The 19,099-nt window shown below is 36.8% G+C and overlaps 1 protein-coding gene across 2 annotated transcripts in view; it reads left to right on the forward strand.

Annotated features, from left to right (window-relative positions):
- Window positions 1-19,099, forward strand: part of LOC149124891 (tolloid-like protein 1) — a 342,676-nt gene that overhangs the window by 158,724 nt on the left and 164,853 nt on the right. Inside the window, exons 2-6 of one of the 2 annotated variants that reach the window (XM_089302008.1) lie at window positions 572-682; window positions 4,177-4,257; window positions 6,058-6,210; window positions 7,071-7,188; window positions 17,331-17,509. In XM_089302008.1, coding sequence (XP_089158134.1) covers window positions 7,085-7,188; window positions 17,331-17,509 — 283 coding nt within the window. In that variant the 5' untranslated portion in view covers window positions 572-682; window positions 4,177-4,257; window positions 6,058-6,210; window positions 7,071-7,084. Of the gene's footprint in view, window positions 1-571; window positions 683-4,176; window positions 4,258-6,057; window positions 6,211-7,070; window positions 7,189-17,330; window positions 17,510-19,099 lie in introns of those variants that run through there. The other variant, XM_089302009.1, reaches the window with a different exon arrangement.

Consider the following 19,099-nt stretch of genomic DNA (forward strand, 5'->3'; position numbering starts at 1 on the left):
ATTGTCATGTGCATGGTATAATTCAGTGAGCAGTATTTATAACTCCATGCCAAATAATACAACATCTACACAATTTTTATATTCTGTCTATATTAACTTCCACAAATAGGATAAAACGTTACTATTTGTCTTTCTTTAAATTTTGGAGAAAAGGGCCTTCTCTATATATATAAAGTTCTATATAATGTTTGTGGGAATGCAAATTAATGGAACCATCATAGAAAACAGTATGGCGATCTCTCATCAGATGTTCACATATTGGTATTTGTAGAGTAGCTCATGATTGATGATTTCTTTTTTCCTAGAACGCCCATGAATCGCTGATCTCATTCAAAGAAACTATTCTCCTCCCCACAAACATTAAAGTAAAAATATGGGGGTCTTGCTCTTCTACAGTTGCCTAATACTTACTTGGTAATGAGTCTGGAAATTAAGTTCTAGTTACTTTGTGAAATATCTGTCTCTTTCTGGGCCATATTTCCTTAGGAATAGAATTGTTTTCTAATTAGTTTCGTTTGCACTGATTTCACTCTGAAATATTTTACATTTCAATTCGATTTTTCTTTTTTAGCTGTATTTTGGGGTGATATTGCCTTAGATGATGAAGACTTAAATATCTTTCAAATAGATAGGACGATTGATCTTACACAGAATCCTTTTGGACAGTTTGGACATACCACAGGTACAGTTGATTTTTTCATTTACTTTGTGTTCCTTTTGTATGAAATATACTTTTTGAAATTTTGTAGCTACACTGAGTCATTTTCAATGTTCCGAAGATCACCTGTGGTTTCCTGCACACAAATAAACATATTACGAAACTGAGATTATATTCATATTTTTCATCATGTTAATTTAGTCAACACGTTGTAGTGTTCACACTGTACAGACCTGGCTTAGACCATATGGAGATCTTAACTCTTTGAGTACCCATAGCAACCGCAGGAGGGTAAGTACTGATACTATCGTGATTCACAAGTGAGCAGATAGATGATTTCTTGTTGTCAGAGTCAGGAAGTACCTGAGTCAGCCCCAGAGTTCAATTCTGAGAAAGCCCAGATTTCATACTCTTGAACATGATATTATGTTGCTTTCCAACTGGATATCAGTTGCAGAATGTAAATTATTCTTAATTATATAGCTGTTGGTTGAGAAGACTCCATCAATATCTACACTGATGTCTGTGTACTCAGTGTTTATGAAAACTCCAGAATGTAATTTCAGTTGTTTTGAACATGTTGAATTATGCCTATGTGAGACTTGAAATATTTAAAAGATTTTCTTCTTTTCATTTTTAAAATATTTTTATTTAATTAAAAAATTCTTTTTTTAATTCATGTTAAATTTTGGAGAAAGATTGAAAGGTTAAAGTTTCTTGTTTTGGTTATACCTTCCAAATTTACTTGATTTAATGCTTTTTGATCTCATTGCATTTCCCCTGTCCACCTTTACCATTTTTATTTTCTTTTTCTGTCCATGGAGAGTAAAATATATAGTAAAATATATAGTTTCGGGTATCTAGCAGACAGATACAGACTGTCAATATCTGTTTACCTGATTTTCTCTTTCAGTAACTTTTTATTGTTACAAATTTTTAGTAAATGGAAAAGTTGATAGGACATGCAAGGACCACCAGAGTAGTACAATTCTTGGATTCATTAGTTTATCATATATGCCCTGTGTGTGTGTGCATATACATGTGTAAGTGTGCATAAAGCAACATTTTTACATTAATTATATAAAATATAACACTTTAATATTAGGTAGTTTAGCATGCACTGTCGAAGAATAAGAAGATCCTAGGTAATCAAAATGCTACTGTCACATCTATGGCGATTATTTGAAGTAACAAACATGTAAGATGAAACCTAAGAAATTTGTTCAAAATAGTAGCAATATTAAAAATGGTGTGCCTTTGTTATTTAGAGTGGTCATCATTTCTGAAGCACTCACAACGTAGGGGGAAAGTCTTATTTTGCAGTGGAATCACTCATTCTAAATTCCTGAAGAATATGTCCATTGGCAGAGTCTCTGCTATGTTACACTTGACACTGACATGGAGGCAACTGTATAGGGACAGGAAAACAATGATACAACTCAAGCAAAATTCTAGATTTATTTTAAATTGTATGTTCAACTTTTATTAAACTTTTTATTAGCTTCAGTCTCTACAGGCATTAATTTTCTGTGATTTAAGATTTTTAATACTATTATTTAATTTTATCATTTTTAAGGTTAAAGTGATATCTTAATAGTTAGAGGAATATACTGTAGTTTTAAATCTATAGAGTAAAACATATACTCCTAATGGTAAAAATATTTACTAAAAATGTGTGTGAAAGGTACACGTGTTTGAAAGTTTTGAAATTCAAACAATGTACAAGTATAGCATTTTTTCTTACTATGTCTTTTTTATTCATATTAATTTGTCTGTACAGATTTTATTGCATTTCTCAGAATTTTTCAATTTCAAAATATATGGCCTTTTCAGTAAAAATTTGTTTTGCATTTTCATTATGTTTTAGAACATGTACGAAATAACCACTCTTCTTCCTTTTATATTTCAATGAACTACCTACACATAATTATATTTCAGTTGCTATAGAATTACTCAAAATTGCTAAAAATATTGCTAGAAACACTTTTGCCACTGATGCTCTTGAAACAATATTTTTTGCAATTTGGTAATTACTCTTTATAATTACTATAATATTAATGAAGACATTTTCTTTTCTCATGATTAGTTCCCTCCTAAATCTATTTATATCTGTTTCAGGCCCATCTAACACAAATGGTTGCTACATAATGGTCATTTAAAACACATAGATGCCATACGTTAAAAATGTTTCTTGTAACTGCTTAGGAATGGATATGTTTAAGTATTATCTCATCTTGCTAGAATGTTCAGTGAAAAATTTCAAAAATGTTTCTGAAGATGCATAGCAGAAATGTGACCAAGTAATGCAAACAATTAAGCAGGTTATTAGCCACTGAACAAGCACTCTAACTTACTTACCTTATAAGGACTTAAGTGATTTTTCCTTTAAAGGACTTGTACGGAAATAGATGTTATTATTATTTTTTAGCTCCAATATAGGAAATTAGGTTTCAGCATTAATTTCAAAGGAAAAGTAGATATTGGAAGGAAATAGCTTAAAGTTTGAAAAGTTTTCTTTCTCTGTGGATTTTGGGCTGCCTTTCATTGTCTTAGCCCGAAAAGACTCCATGAATACACCAGACACTCTAGTGATAGTGATAGAATTTCATCTGTACTTGTTCTAATGACATTACTAGTGACAAATATTTCTCGCTTATTGATTAAGAACTTAAAGAAGTAGGTGATAAAATTGCATATTGCATTTTAGGAAACCCCAAGTTAAGAATTATGGAGCTTGGATTTGTGTTGAATGTTATGCTGTTTGACTTATGATATGAACCTACTTTTTCTAGTCTCTATCTGGTAAATTGCACGAAGACACATTTATTTATTTCTATCTTCTTTTTGTACAACCAAATTGTGCACATCTATTTTTATAAATTTTTCAAATTACTTTGCATAGCAGAATGTATTTTGCAGGTGAACATTGTTTTTGGATTCTTATGATTTTTTTCTAATGATAGATTATTGGTTTTTATGGATGAGAGAAACTATTTTTTAAAAGGTTTACAGATATGCTTTTTAAAAGTTTTCAATTTTGGTGAAAACTTCGGAGCAAAACTTGGTGATGCATATTTTCTCTTCCAGTGTTCTTATTTCCACTTGCTAATTTGGCCTCTGGAAATATTCAGTTTGCCCTGGGGAAAGAGCTGGAATGCAATCAAGTAGGACAGAACTCCTTGCTGTCATTCTGTATAACAGCATGTGATGTCAAGGTCACAGTGAAGAAAAACATTTCACATTAGCAACAGATGACTCAATTATCTTAATGTCCAAATAAAGTCATTTACGTTGCTCTCGGAATTCTGCTCCCCCACCTTATTTTTAGTTATCTTCATTTATTGCTATAGAATTTTTACCCTCTACAAAGATTTATGGCTACTCATAACTCTAATACTTTAATAGCACATGCAAAAAGATGTTCAAGCATAATCAATGTACTCTATTACCATTAATTATTTGCAATAAGTCTAAAAGTACGCTAAATGTAACTTAATTGTTTTCTTTGATTCTTTAAGGTGGACTTGGAGATCATGGTGTATCAAAGAAATGAGGAGCCCTCTACCAGCTTATAGACAGGATCAGAAGAATCGGCTCTGGTATATCAATGTTTAAAGTTGCAGACGCTTGACTTGATGTACAGTAAATATTATACTCATAGCAGTTCAGTTCATTGAAATCAGTATGCAGTATGATGCAAAGAATATGTGTTGAGGGTCTTTTATTCTTTTTTGTTCTGTTGGTTCATATCTGTTGGCTCATTCATTATATAGGAAATTTCAAAATGTTCCCTTAACTTATTTCAGGCTTTTCCCAAGTGAAAATTGATTTGGCGTTTGTTTATTTTATTGTTGATACTAATTTTCAGTTAATTGGACATCACACCAAAGTTTTTATATAAAGCATGGAGCTGATTCAATCTCAATTAAATGTTTTAAAAGTCATGAATATTTGTCTTGAAAAAAATCTACTTAAAAGTTAACAAACTAATTTATTAGGTTGCAAAATAGTTTAAAATGTTTTGAATCTTTGGGAGAAATATATGTAAACATTCATGAAAACTACCTTCTGGTTTCATGATTAGTATTTATAGTGTTTATTAGTCACTATTTGTAGTTAAGAGTTTATGTAAAAGCCCTCTCCTCATAGCTCACATCCGAACATCCCTTAAGTTGGTCATTAAATACTTGAAGTACATACTTTAAGTTACTAATTTTCCCAAGCAAAGATGCTTTGCTCCAGAATATTGAAAAAAAAAAAAAAAGAAGATGTGTTAGAGACATTTAATGTATGTAATGTTAATGTGTGTACTAGTGGGAGAGCTTTATCAATTTTAGTATATGTGCTGCTGAAGCGAGCACAGTGGGAGAGCTTTTCTACCAATAGTAATAATTGAATAAAGAGAATAATCAAGCAAATTTAAGAAAAACAAAAACAGTAAAAAATATTATGAAAGGTACTAAGGAAAGTAAAAAAAAAGTAAGTATAGGGAGTGGGCATTAAGCCCAGCTGTTAAGATGGCCACCTCCCATATCAGAGCGCCTGAGTTCAAGTCCAGCTTCCAATTCCAGCTTCCTGCTAATGTACATCTTGAGAGGGGCCAGGCGGATGAGAGCTCAAGTACTTGTGTCCTTGCTGCCCATGTTCTGAGCTCCTGGTTCCCAGCTTTGATGCTCATCCAGCTCTGGCTGTTGGCAGCATTTGGGGAGTCACCTAGTGGATGACAACCTATCTATCTGTGTCTGTCCCTTTTTGACTTTCTGTTTCTCAGATAAATAAATATTAAGAAAAGAGGAAACCTGTAGCCGTGAAAGCTGCTCCAGATTAGACGGTGTTTTATGTTAGCCTGTGTTGACCTCTAAATCGTGATGAGGAGGAGATTAAGATGGACAGAGTTCCTCGTCCCAACTGGACCCAGACTGTCTCTATCTTGATGTTATTTTACTGTCTATAAAATGTAATATTCATAATTTTAGGCTTTCATACAAATAGCAGTCTGATTTAAATATTGGAAGTTTAGCATGAGTAAGGCTAGTTTTGGGTATCATAGGATATTCAGGGTAGCAATATATATTTTATTACCTGTTTGTACATTGTTAGTGAACTACCAAGTTAGCAAACATCAACAATTTTTCTATGACCTAAGTTTTGTCTGGTGTAGGCTGTTGTCTGGAGATTCATCAAAACTCATCGATGGGATCTCAATAAATAATGTTTTGATGTGGATATTTCTACATTGTAATGCTCCTCTCAAGCATGTAATATCCCAAGTTTTTCTTTAATGTGCCTTGATTTATATACATATGTAAATAAGACATTTCATCTTTTGTCCTTTAAGAGGTAAACGGTTCCCTGACCCAGGACGTCTGTTTCACAGAATGTTTTAAATGTCATTGCAGGCTTGGAGCAAAACAGCACAGTTAAGGGAAAAGTACCTCAAAAATTCTCAGGGCCAAATGAGAAAAACCGAGTTCCCAGAGCTGCCACATCAAGAACTGAGAGAATCTGGCCTGGAGGTGTTATTCCTTACGTTATTGGAGGCAACTTCACTGGTAAGTTATTCTCAGAATGTTTACTTTGATGGAGAAGTAAAAGCTGTCATACAGATTAAGTGTGCATGTTCGTAGGATATCGTCAAAAACAGAGTATGAAATCATACTTGTAAAAACACTCCGTTAACCTAGGTTATTAGTTTAAAATGTTTTTGAATTAAAAAAATAAATTTAACCTTGTGCTCTAAGAGTGTAGAGTTCCATTTTTTTTAAGATTTATTTATTTATTTAAAAGGCAAAGTTAAGAGAGGCAGATGCAGACAGAGAGAGAGAGAGAGGTCTTCTATCCGCTGGTTCACTCCCAAGCTGGCAGCAATGGCTGGAGCTGTGCCGATCCGAAGCCAGGAGCCAGGACCTTCTTCACGGTCTCCCACGTGGGTGCAGGGGCCCAAGGATTTGGGCTATATTCTATTGCTTTCCCAGGCCATAGCAGAGAGCTGGATAGGAAATGGAGCAGCTGGGACCCGAACCAGCACCCATGTGGGATGCCAGCACTGCAGGTGGCAGCTTTACCTGTTACACCATAGTGCCGACCCCCCGATTTTGTTTTTAAACTGAATTTCAAATGTGCCCATGAAATCTGGAAGCTGATCTCCTTTCAACTGACAGGGAGAATGTATGTCCCATTTATAGAGACTTGTACACACATGTGCAGAGTGAAGGAGCCTTCATCTTCTGATTATAAAGGGAGTGCCCGTTTTCAACAAGGACTCGTTTGTGGTGCTATGAATCTGTAGTCGTTGGCTGATGATAGCAGTGGCATCTGTATATCACCAAGCCACACAGATCGGAGGAGCCAGCACACAGCACTCCTCTCTGGGGTGGTGGCCACTTTTATTAACATCGTTCAATTTTTCCAGGCAGCCAGCGAGCCATGTTCAAGCAGGCCATGAGACACTGGGAAAAGCACATGTGTGTGACTTTCATTGAAAGAAGTGACGAAGAAAGTTATATTGTATTCACCTACAGGCCTTGTGGGTAAGTAGAGCCCGGAAATGACCTACGTAAGTTTAGCAGGAAAAAATTAAAACTCATGGGTAGGATTTGTTTTGTAATATGTGCTTTGTATTTTGGCCATGAAAGGTGTGATTTTTACATATGCAAATGTTACTCTTTGAGAGGACTTCAAAAATTTATGAAAAAGGAATTAAAATATCAATTCGTATAAAAATTCTGAAAGCTACACATGGAATTTTTAGAACAGACATTTCTCATGAACTTTCTGAAGACCCCACATCTAAACATATTGCTTGAAACAGATCTTTGTGCATCTGACCATGGTGTATTTGTCCACCACCTCAGCTGTTTTATGAAGATCAACTCACGGTTGATCTTTCTTGCTTTACCAATTCACTGCCACTAGAGTTATCTTCTGAAAATACTGGTCAGGGGCTGGTGTCTGGTGCAGCAATTGAGACATGGTTTTGACGCTCTCTGATTCCACCTTCCTGGTAACGCACACTCTAGGGGGCATCTGGCGATGGCTCAAGCAGCTGGGTCCTGCCAGCCTCATGGGCTACCTGGATTAGATTCCTGGCTCCCAGGTTTGGCCTGACCAAACTCTGGCTGCTGGAGGCATTTGAGGAGTGAACCAGTGGAGGGGAGATCTCTGTCTAATTCTCTCTGTGTCCATTCCTCTCTGCATTTCAGATAAATGCATGATTGAATGAATGAATGAATGAATGACTAAATACTGGCCAGAGCAAGTGCCACTTTCTGAGATTCATTGATGTTTCCACCTAGGGTGATATTTTCTAGATTGTTTTCTTACAGGATGATGAAAAATACTCCAAATAAAATCATTAAGTTTTGGAAGTGCTATGTTAAATTCCAGTAGGTATTTCTATAGCAGAGTGCTAATGAATGTTATTAATATTTAACTAACCGAAAGGAGTATGTTTGCTAAACTTATGTAAAATATGGAATATCCACCTCACCTTTTAAAAGAGAAGAACATACCTCAATATCCCAAGAACATTTTGGGAAATGCTGGGTTGAGAGTAAAATCCTGAGTCCTTGGTATAACATTTAAGGAACGCCACGAACTTACCACAGCTTCCATTTTCGGCTCCTTCTTCCTCCACATCTCTCCACATATCCCAGAATCCAACCAAGATACAGGACAAGCCGTTCTCCAAGTAATTTATGTTTTAGAAGACTTTTTCTCAAAAGAGTTTTCAAACTTCTCTTCCCAGCACTTTTAGTTATTTGGAAATTATATCGAAAGATTTGATTCACTCCAGCTTAATGTTTTGGCTTGTTTGCCAAGAATACTTGGTACTGGATTAATTTATATTGCATCCCCTCAGGAGGCAAGCGTGCCTGGGTCTGCCGTTCCAGTGACTGCTCTACTGGGTTTAGTGATTGCTCAGTTGAATGGAGTGTTGGTGGGCAGGTGCTTCCATTGTGAATGTCTCCAATATTACAAAACAGTGATTTTTTTAAAAAAATTATTTATATAAAGGGAACAGGTTTCAGGTGTTTCATTTATATAGTTTTAAGAACATGATGATAATTCCCACCTACCCTCCTCCTTCCTTTCTGATTTTTCTTTTGATTTTTGGTGATGCCATACTTTTGTTTTCCACTTTACTTTATAATCACAAGTTTAATCCTCCATTAAATAAAAAATTCATCAAGTAGCAAGTAGAAAGATCCCTGTTTCTCAGGAGTATCGATAAGGGCTATAAGCAATAATCAAATATCAAGATGTCAATTTCACACTTAAAAATTGCCCTTTTTTATACTCTATATATTTGTTACCACAACTCAGAGAAAACATGATATTTGTTTTTATTTTCTCAAGGCTGGCTTATTTTACTAAGCACAATGCTTCCAGTTCCATCCATTTTGTTGTGAAAGACAGGTTTCATTCTTTTTTATGGCTCAGTAGTATTCAGTTGTGTATATATCCCATTTTCTTTATTCAATCATCAGCTGATGGCCATCTGGGTTGATTCCATATCTTAGTTATAAACAGGGGGTCACAGATCACTCTTGTATTTGCTGATTTCATTTCATTTTGGTAAATTCCCAGGAGTGGGATGGCTGGGTCATAAGGTAGTTCTGTTTTTAGCTTTCTGAGTAATCTCCATACTGTGTTCCATAATGGTACTAGTTTATATTCCCACCAACAGTATCCTAGGGTACCTTTCTCCCCATATCCTCACCAACATTTGTTACTTTTTACATTTACTTGCTGTGGATTCTAACTGGGGTGAGGCGAAACCTCATTGTGGTTTTGATTTTCATTTTCCTGATGGCTACCGATCCTGATGTCTATTGGCCATTTATATTTAATCCTTTGAAAAATGCCTGTTCATGTCCTTAGCCCATTTCTTAAGTGGATTGTTTGTTTTGTTGTTGTTCAGTCTCTTGAACTCCTTACATATTCTGAATATTAATCCTTTAGCAATTTTAGTTTGAAAATATTTTCTCTCATTCTGTCAGTTGCCTCTTCATTTTGTTGAGTATTTCCTTTGTTGTCCAGGAACTTTTTAGCTTGGTGTAATCCCTATTGTCTCTTTTTGCTTTCCTTACCTGTACTTCTGGGGTCTTATCTAGGAAATCTTTGCTCATCCCAATGCCTTGCAGTTTTTCCTTTATGTTTTCCTTTAGTAGTTCAGTAGTTTCAGGTCTTAGGTTTAAATCCTTAATACATGAATTGATTTTTGTGTAGGGTAAAAGTAAAGATCTTCTTTCACACTTCTCTATGTGGAAATCCAATTTTCCCAACAGCATTTGTCAAAGAGACTGTCCTTTATCCAGAGCATGGTTTTAGTCCATTTATCAAAGATTAGTTCGTTGTGGATATGTGGATTAATTTCTAGAGTTTATATTCTGTTTCATTGGTACACATGTCTATGTTTGTGCCAATACCAGCTGTTTTGAATATAACTGCCCTGTAGAATGTCTTGGAAATCAGGTATAGTGATGCCTCCAGCTTTGTTTTTATTGTTTAAGATTGTTTAAGCTACTCAGGGTCTCTTGTGTTTCCATATGAATTTTAGGGTCATTTTTTCTAGATATGAGAAGAATTTCCTTGGTATTTTGATTGGTATCACACTAAATCTGCAAATTGCTTTGGGTAGTATGGATATTTTTGATCTTAATTCTTTCAATCAATGAACATGGAAGCTTTTTTTCCATTTTTTGGTTCTTCTATTTCTTTCCTTAATATTTTATAATTTTAATTGTAGAAATCTTTCATGTTATTGGTTAAATTTATCCCAAGGTACTTAAATATTTTTAGCTATTGTGAATGGGACTGATCTTACAAGCTTTTTCACCTATGTCATTGTTTCTGTATACAACAGCTACTGATTTTGTGTCTTGATTTTATATCCTGCAACCTTACCAGATACTCTTATGAGTTTGAGTAGTCTCTTAGTGGAGTCTTTTGGATTCCCTATGTATAGGTTCATGTCATCTGCAAATAGGGATAATTTGACTTTCTCCTCTCCCATTGGCATCCCTTTGATTTATTTTTCTGACTGTGGCTAAAACTTCTAGAACTATATTGCATACTAGTGAGAGTGAGCATCCTACTCTGGTTATGGATATTTGTGGAAATGCTTCCAGTTTTACCTCATTCAGTACAATGTTGGCTGGGGATTTGTCATATATTGCCTTGATTGCATTTAGGTATGTTCTTTCTATAACCAATTTCTTTGAGGTTTTTATCATGAAAAGATGTTGAATTTCATTAAGTACTTTCTCTGCATCTACTAAGATAATCATGATTTTATTCAATTTGTTCATGTAATATATCAAGTTTATTGATTTGCATATGTTGAATCATCATTGTTCTTTTATTCTTTCCACATTTATTATCTGAAATTCTTACACATAGATGAATTTTCTCTAATCTACCACAGTCATTTGAATACCCTATAGTGTAGTTCAGTTAGGCAAGTCAAAATAAATGCTTAGTTTTGCTAGAGAAAATAGTTATTGAGCTATTGACATGCACTTCTGGGAGGAAAAATACATCTTTTCAGTAGTTCTTAGAGAGGGGCATTGTGTTATTTCTGTACATTATATTTGCCTAGATCTCTTAACTTAAAAAGGTAATATATGTTAGTTTTTGACTTATTTAAGTGACAGTAAGAAAAAATTGTACATCAGTACCTTCATGGGTATTTTTGGATAGTGCCATAAATTTTTAGTTATGGCTTACTCAGCACTGAATCCTTCTAAGTCACTCTAATTTTGGCTTGAAAACTTTTGTTTACATCTGAAATTCTTCCTAGTTTTTTTCTATTGATTTAATATTTAAAAGGCCCAAATAGTGACTGTCCTTCTATCCTTCCAGTTATTTAATAAGAATGGTTGTGGGGACAGCGCCATGGCTCACTTGGTTAATCCTCTACCTGCGGGGCCGGCATCCCATATGGGCGCCGAGTTCTAGTCCTGGTTGCTCCTCTTCCAGTCCAGCTCTCTGCTGTGGCCAGGGAGTGCAGTGGAGGATGGCCCAAGTGCTTGGGCCCTGCATCCGCATGGGAGACCAGGAGGAAGCACCTGGCTCCTGGCTTCAGATCAGCGCAGCTCTGGCCGTAGCGGCCATTTTGGGGGCTGAACCAACAGAAAGAAGACCTTTCTCTCTGTCTCTCTGTCTCACTGTCTAACTCTGCCTGTCAAAAAAAAAAAAAAAAGAATGGTTGTAACTCAGCTTACATGTTTTTAAATACAAAATATATTCAGATCTATACATCTTTCTTCCCTCCCGCCTTCCCATTCTGAAAAATAAGCACATCCAAAGCACTGATAACTTACTCTGTTTTTTTTTTCACTCAGTTTTTGAGTGCAATAAATTCATTTTTGTACACATTTTCTTTGATTTGTTGTCAGAGTTCCTCAACACTTGTGATTTTTTTTTTTTTTTTGGACAGGCAGAGTGGACAGTGAGAGAGAGAGAGAGAGACAGAGAGAAAGGTCTTCCTTTGCCGTTGGTTCACCCTCCAATGGCTGCCGCAGCCGGCATGCTAAGGCCAGCGCACCGCGCTGATCTGAAGGCAGGAGCCAGGTGCTTCTCCTGGTCTCCCATGGGGTGCAGGGCCCAAGGACTCGGGCCATCCTCCACTGCACTCCCGGGCCACAGCAGAGAGCTGGCCTGGAAGAGGGGCAACCGGGACAGAATCTGGCACCCCAGCCGGCACTAGAACCTGGTGTGCTGGCACCACAGGCTGAGGATTAGCCTATTGAGCCGCGGCGCCGGCCCCTCAACACTGTTTTATCCCAATTCACTGTCACGTCTTAGTGCTTTTCCTCATAATGCTTTGGCTGCTTGGAACACCTATGCTTTCCTTTTTAATCAGTGGAAATCATTCCCAGCTTTCATTCTCAGCTTTTCTGAGTGGCTCACTTTGGGATTTTGCTCTACCCGTATCATATCAGTTGTATCACTACAGCTTGTTCAAATGCCTGTCTTTGTCATTGGTGAAGGTGGGTGACTTACTTTTGTGGCCCTCATGATACCCATACTCCACTGTACAGGTGGGCACATTGAGAAAATGCTGACAATATCAGAATCATCTATGTTCCTTGTATATGATCTTCCCACACATGAAATACTGTAAGAATTTAAAGGGATATTTAAGTACCTGTACTCACTGAAGTTGTGATTTGTCCAGTGATTCGTAAAGCTTTTATTGCACTATTGAAGTCATATTTTTGAATTTTGACATATTCATATATTTATAATTTTCAGAGTAGCAGTGTCACATTTGGGTGATGTGTTTAGCATTCATTTTGCAGTTCCCAGTTTGACCTGTATGACTTTGTTAGTTATAGAAAGGGAGATGCTTTATGTAAGAAGTGCTCTTTAGCCTGCCAAAAATTCTAATAATTTCATTGGAATCATTTATCGACCACAGTTTCATAAAACAGTTATTTCATCATTTTTGCTGTGAGAATGCTGCACCTAAATCTCATAAAGTTATCATTTAAATTATTAAGGGGTTCAGCAGTTGGTGTTGTACAAAATACTTAGGGCTAACTAGAGTAAGATATGTGTCAAGTCATATGCCTAACATTCCTGATGGATTTCAATATGGGGTATTTTAATTCATAAGAGCTGTGGCAGTAATGTGTAGCACTTAACAAGATTTATTGCACCTCTGTATTCGACATGGAAGCCTGCAGCATGGTGCCACAGATATTGATAGCAACGTTCATCAAATCTATTTCTATTTTAAAATCTAATAGGAAATACATCTTACCATTTAATATCACTGTATCACTTTGACTTAATTGGCTACATTAAGAAACTTGTATCTTCTGTTTATTTTTTAAAAACTAAGCTAAACTCCATGTTTATGGGGAGGACAATTAAAAATGGAACCACATGTGTCTTTTAGAGCATTGTATTTCCCACTTTATTCTGCTATTGTTGACTTTTATCCGGTTAATGTTATTGATGTATTTTCCATATCAGGAAAATATGGTAGGAGGGAAACAACACACTATAGTAAGTAAAACATTAAACATAAGTCAGAACCTTTGACCATTTTTCCCCAGTGCAATTCATATTCTTAAATTGTATTAGAACTGTTTATATGCATGTATATGTCTTTGTGTATACATGCATACATACATATGGGTGTATTTATATATGAAAGTACATGAGATTTTTCATTTGTCTCCAAGAGTGTGCACCTGGGTCGCCACTGCTGCCCTGGAAGCTCTGCCTACAGAGAAGTCGTCTTCCTCTCCTGCTCTTTTGAGATCTGCTCTTCCCACGTGTAGCAGCTGAACGCTGCTGTACAGCAGGTTGTACTCTAGGGTCTGGAGCCATCGCAGTGAACAAGGCATCTGAGACCTGTGCCCACAGAGAGTTTACATTCCATGGAGGGAAAGCAGCAAAGACAAACCAAAATGAGTGAAATAATTATGTATCATTTACCATATGTAAATAGAAAGCCAAGTAAGCAGAGTGGAGATGGCATTTATGCAGACTTGAAAAAGATAGGGAAAAGAGACCACACGTACGAGGAGGGTAGAATTCCTGATGGAGGAGACAGAGAGGAAAAAATGTGAAGAGCTTGCCAGTAGGTTGAAAGCAGAGCAGAGAACAAGCATGACTAGAGGAGGGATAATGACAGGCACAGTCGTACCAGAAGTGCTATGTGTGGTGAAATATATTTGTTAAGGACCTCTGGGCTCTTACAGTTTTGGGAAAGAAGTTTTAGAGAGCCTATCTCAGGCAGCTTAGTGAAGTTACAGAATGGTAACAAGTGATCGTTCCATCTCAGTGACTTTATGACAAGCATGCATTCCTTACAGTGCACATACACCACTTAGCTCTGCCCCACAAGCATCCCTCTTATATAAAGTCCCAGGGAGAATCCTATGCTACGACATAGCAGTTCCTATGGCAGATGGAACAGGGGCACTATGGCCAACGACGTGTTGGCTTTGGAAGACTCTCTCCAGAAATGACACAAACACTCTGTGCTACTGTAGTGTTGTCCAGAGCACGCCATGTGATGAAACCCGGAATTAGTGGGCAGGGCAATATGATCATTGTCTCGAGGGGAGCAATGGCTATTTTTGAACATCGACACCATTTACCACAGGGCCATTGGAGAATATGGGGTGCAGAAGTGACACAATCTGACGTGGTGTTTTAAATGATTTCAGTGCTAAGACAAGACTGCTGTAGCAAGAGAAGACCAGAAAGGAAGAGACCAGCTGGCAAATTATTCCAGCAACTCAGGTGAAAGATGATGGCCTTGACTAGGCTGTTAGGAGATGATGATAAGTGGATCAATTCCAGGTACAGATTGAAGGTAGAGACAATAAGACTTACTATTGTGAGAGAGATGGAGGCTTTGGGAATACTGGAGCAAAGTTGGAGTTTCCAGTAACTTGGATGGGGAAGTCAGTAGGTGGAGGAAGATTTGGGAGAAGAAAATTAGGGACAAAATAAATTGAAGTATTTTTTGTTCACGAAAAAAAGTAGGTGGAAATCATGTATCAGATATTGTAGTCCCTTTTAAGGAAGCTGTCTTAGAACACTAACAAAATAAATGAGTAATTTTCATAAAAAGGCATATAATGACTTGATACTTGGAAGGACTTAAAGTACAGCAGGTAAAAAGGCATAAAAAATTTCAACTCACTGGATGTCTTGATGAGTTTACTTAGAGGAAGTTTCCAAAGATAGGTTGGTCTAACAACTCTAGGTGAAAGTAGGGAATTGCAGACTTTAGATTACTGGTTTACCCTGCATAATTTAAGGAGTGGCAAGACTTTTATTGATGTTGAAAGCTTTTCTTGAAAGGGCATGTAGGCCTAAAAAAAGGCCAACCTTTAAAGTGGTGCACAAATTAGGAACAAAAATTTGAGTGTCAAATACAAGAAAATGACATCAAACCTGTCATTCCGTGCCTAATGTTTGTGTAAGCATACTTCCACTTATTCTTTTATCTGAACATCTAGAATCGTGTTCCCAGGATATTTAGTTAGTTAAGGGTCAAAGCACCATCATTTTCTTTGTGTGCAGGATGACTGTAAAATAATAGCTCTATGAATAAAGCAGTGTGAAATCTATATTTCCTTTCCATTGTGAAACCTCATCTTATTTATAGGGAATTGCTATAGGTGCAATTATGCTAAAAAAGGGTGTTTTAGATTAAGTAAATTGACCACATTGCCTTACTGTCTCCCAGATTTTTATTTCAAAAGTACTTTCTTCTTTGAATGTAACTCCAGTCAGAATGACTCAGTGTGGGTAATTTAGTTGCTCTATAATCATCATATATTTCAGTTTCATTACTGTTCCTGTAAGATAGCAAATATTTCAGTTTAAATCTCTACAAGCTTTGGAAAGTCTTAATTTTTTGCACCTAATGGTTTATGGATATATAATACGTGTCAATATAAAATACTACCAGAGAACAAAACCACAATTCATTGATTACCAATTCCTAGTTACCTCTCTCTGCTTGCCATTACTGACTTACTAAGCTTAATTTAACTACTACAATAGATTTATAAGTACGAATATAGTTTATAAGTAATGAGTATAGATTAGGTCTCTAACTAGCACTCTGTGGATTAAAATGCATATTGAATATATTTAAAGCCTAAAGAAACTATTTGGGGAAAAAAGAGGGGTGGGCAGTAGAGGTGGAATCATAGAATTTATATTTGTGGAAAAATCAAAAGAAGAGTCACATGCACTACTCTGGAAGTTGAAATATTGAAATTCTCTTTATGATTTGAGCAATTGTTTTTTGAGATTTTTTTTTCCTTTTAATTTAATAAATCAGAAAAATAGATGTTTGGAATGTCTGCTGTACTGTGATTCCTGCCATTCAAGACAAATCATTTAGTGCTTTCTATTGCTATCTAAGAGGACAGAGAGTTATATTGATGAGCTATAGTTTTAAAGAACTATTTTATTTATTTGAAAAGCAGAGTTTCAGAGAAAGACAGGGAGAGAGGTCTTCCATCTGCTGGTTCACTCCCTAATTGGCCACAACAACCTGGGCTGGGCCAGGCCAAATTGAGGAGCCAAGAGCTTCTTCCAGGTCTCCCATGTGGCTGCAGGGTCCCGAGCATTTGGGGCATCTGATTTCCCAGGTGCATTAGCAGGAAGCTGGACGGGAAGTGGAGCAATTGGGACTTTTTACTCGCTAAATCATAGTGCCGGCCCCTGTTGGTCTACATTGTGTAGGAAATGAATGATAAGAAAAAAGTGTGTACATAGTCAATGCAGATGCAATTACAAAAAGCAACATTAATCAAAAAAATTATTTTCCCATTCCTGGTGGGTTGAACTGATGGATTTGAAGCCAAAGGACACAAGGGGCCTAGTCTATGTGTGAGTGCACTAATCATCACCTTTGTCATGACTTCTGCTTCTTTGCTGAACACTTATGAAAATAATTCACAGCATATTCTATAATATATAATCAAAAAGCACTTGGATTGGTTGTTTGGAAACTTTAATTGTCCGTAAATGTAAAAGGATGCCAGAATTTAGCCCTAGTTATTAATGAAAGTCTGGGCAAGTCAGACTTCATAGCTCACCACAATTACTCATAAAGTCTCCCCACACTGGACCCCATCCAACATCACTCTCTCCTCCATCCCCACCTTCTGCTGCGTTCCAGGTGCTGTTCCTATGTGGGGCGAAGGGGAAATGGACCTCAGGCAATCTCCATTGGCAAGAACTGTGATAAATTTGGAATTGTTGTTCACGAGTTGGGTCATGTGATAGGCTTTTGGCACGAGCACACGCGGCCAGATCGAGATAACCATGTAACCATCATAAGAGAAAACATCCAGCCAGGTGAGAGACTTTCCAGGGTGTGTGTGGTTTAAGTCTGCGTAGATAGCATTGAATTATAGTTATGCCGTTCACCATTGCACATCTCATAAGAGTGGAATTCTTGTTTTAAACTTGGTAGAAGCCACATTTCACTTGTTTAAAAATTACCTGTATTGTTTTCATACTTTTGCTCTTTTCCCTAGAGACTAAATCATCTCATGCATTTTTTTAGACTTTTTTTTTCTGTTTCTTGCTTAAGATGTACCTCTATCATTTCTAAACTTCAGTGTTTTCAAGATTGGGTGTGAAATATTGAACCATAAATTCATATTAATTTTTAATTTAAGCAGTTTTTGTACTTAGTTCTATCATTTAAAGCGTGGGGACTTATAAAAGGGCCGGGGGTTGCCATTAAATGTGCTGCTACTGTAGGAATTTTCATTTTATCAGGTATAATTTCTGGAGAAAAATCCAGTGTAAATGAGTCATTTCCAAGATAGTCTAGATGGTGTATTTGAGGTTTTCCTCTTAAATGTGACTGCCCTAGATTCAAATTCTTTGAGACTGTTTTTAATAGTTGAAATGAAATTTATGATTAATCCAGTTTTCTCTAACAATGGTGTGTGATAATAACCTCCCTAGAGAGCTTCGGATTGGTTTAACTTTACCTTTCATAAGATGGGTGCATTTCAGTTGCCCCCAAAAATAAAATTTCCCATTGTGAATGGTTTTCTCATGATATGCGTGACTTGCCTAAGCAAAATGAATTCTTAGCTTCCTTATTCATGTCCACTTGTAATTTACAAACACACTGAATTCCTTCGAATTGTCTTCCGTTAACAGCATTGATCTTTCTATTTGCTTATTGAGTATTGGATGCCAGCTGTTTGTGGAGGTGCTGTTTGGGATTGGAGATGGTGTCTAAGGTGTAGGCATGGAGGCAGATGACCGGGAGTGAGTGAGAAAACTAACAAGAGGCTTAAGTTGAGATTAATGTGTCGTCCAGGCAACATGTGAAAACCTGCATCTTGGCACCTCCAGAGAGATGCCACAGAATGGCTGAGATTTATAGGTCAAGTAGAAATGTCCAAGTTGAATAGAAGAGTGAGGAGATATCCAGGCTGAAAGGACACGAGCATCAAAGCTACAGTTATGGAAAATCAAACCCTTTCCTCCTGTCTAGTACGGCTGCATGGGAAGTCAAAGTGGAGTGTTTAGTTGGTAACGACTGAGGTTGGGTGGGTGATCCAGAGAGCACCCTCTGAGTACTGACGAGGAACTGAAGGATCGTATAGGGAGCACGTTCAGAATAAACAGCAGGAACTCTGTTGGCTGGAGGAAGCATTATGGGGCTGGTGAGGGTGAAGTCGGGGAAACCTGTGAGAAGCCTTAGTCGCGTGGGGGAGGTGGATGCCCTTTGTGTTCTAGTACAGGGCAAGATGAGCGAGAGGAACTCCTACTTCAGAAATATTTAAGAGGAACAACATCGCGTGAGGGAAATCTTCGGAAGTTCGTTCTTAGGCCCCAAGAAGAAGGGTGAAACTATCAGATGAAACAAGAAATACTAATAGAGCAGCATGTTTTTGAAGAAGAGAAAAACAAACAGTGATT

Source organism: Oryctolagus cuniculus, chromosome 8, assembly GCF_051225735.1.
Source record: "Oryctolagus cuniculus isolate XC-2025 breed Fujian yellow rabbit chromosome 8, ASM5122573v1, whole genome shotgun sequence".
Classification (NCBI taxonomy): Eukaryota; Metazoa; Chordata; class Mammalia; order Lagomorpha; family Leporidae; genus Oryctolagus; species Oryctolagus cuniculus.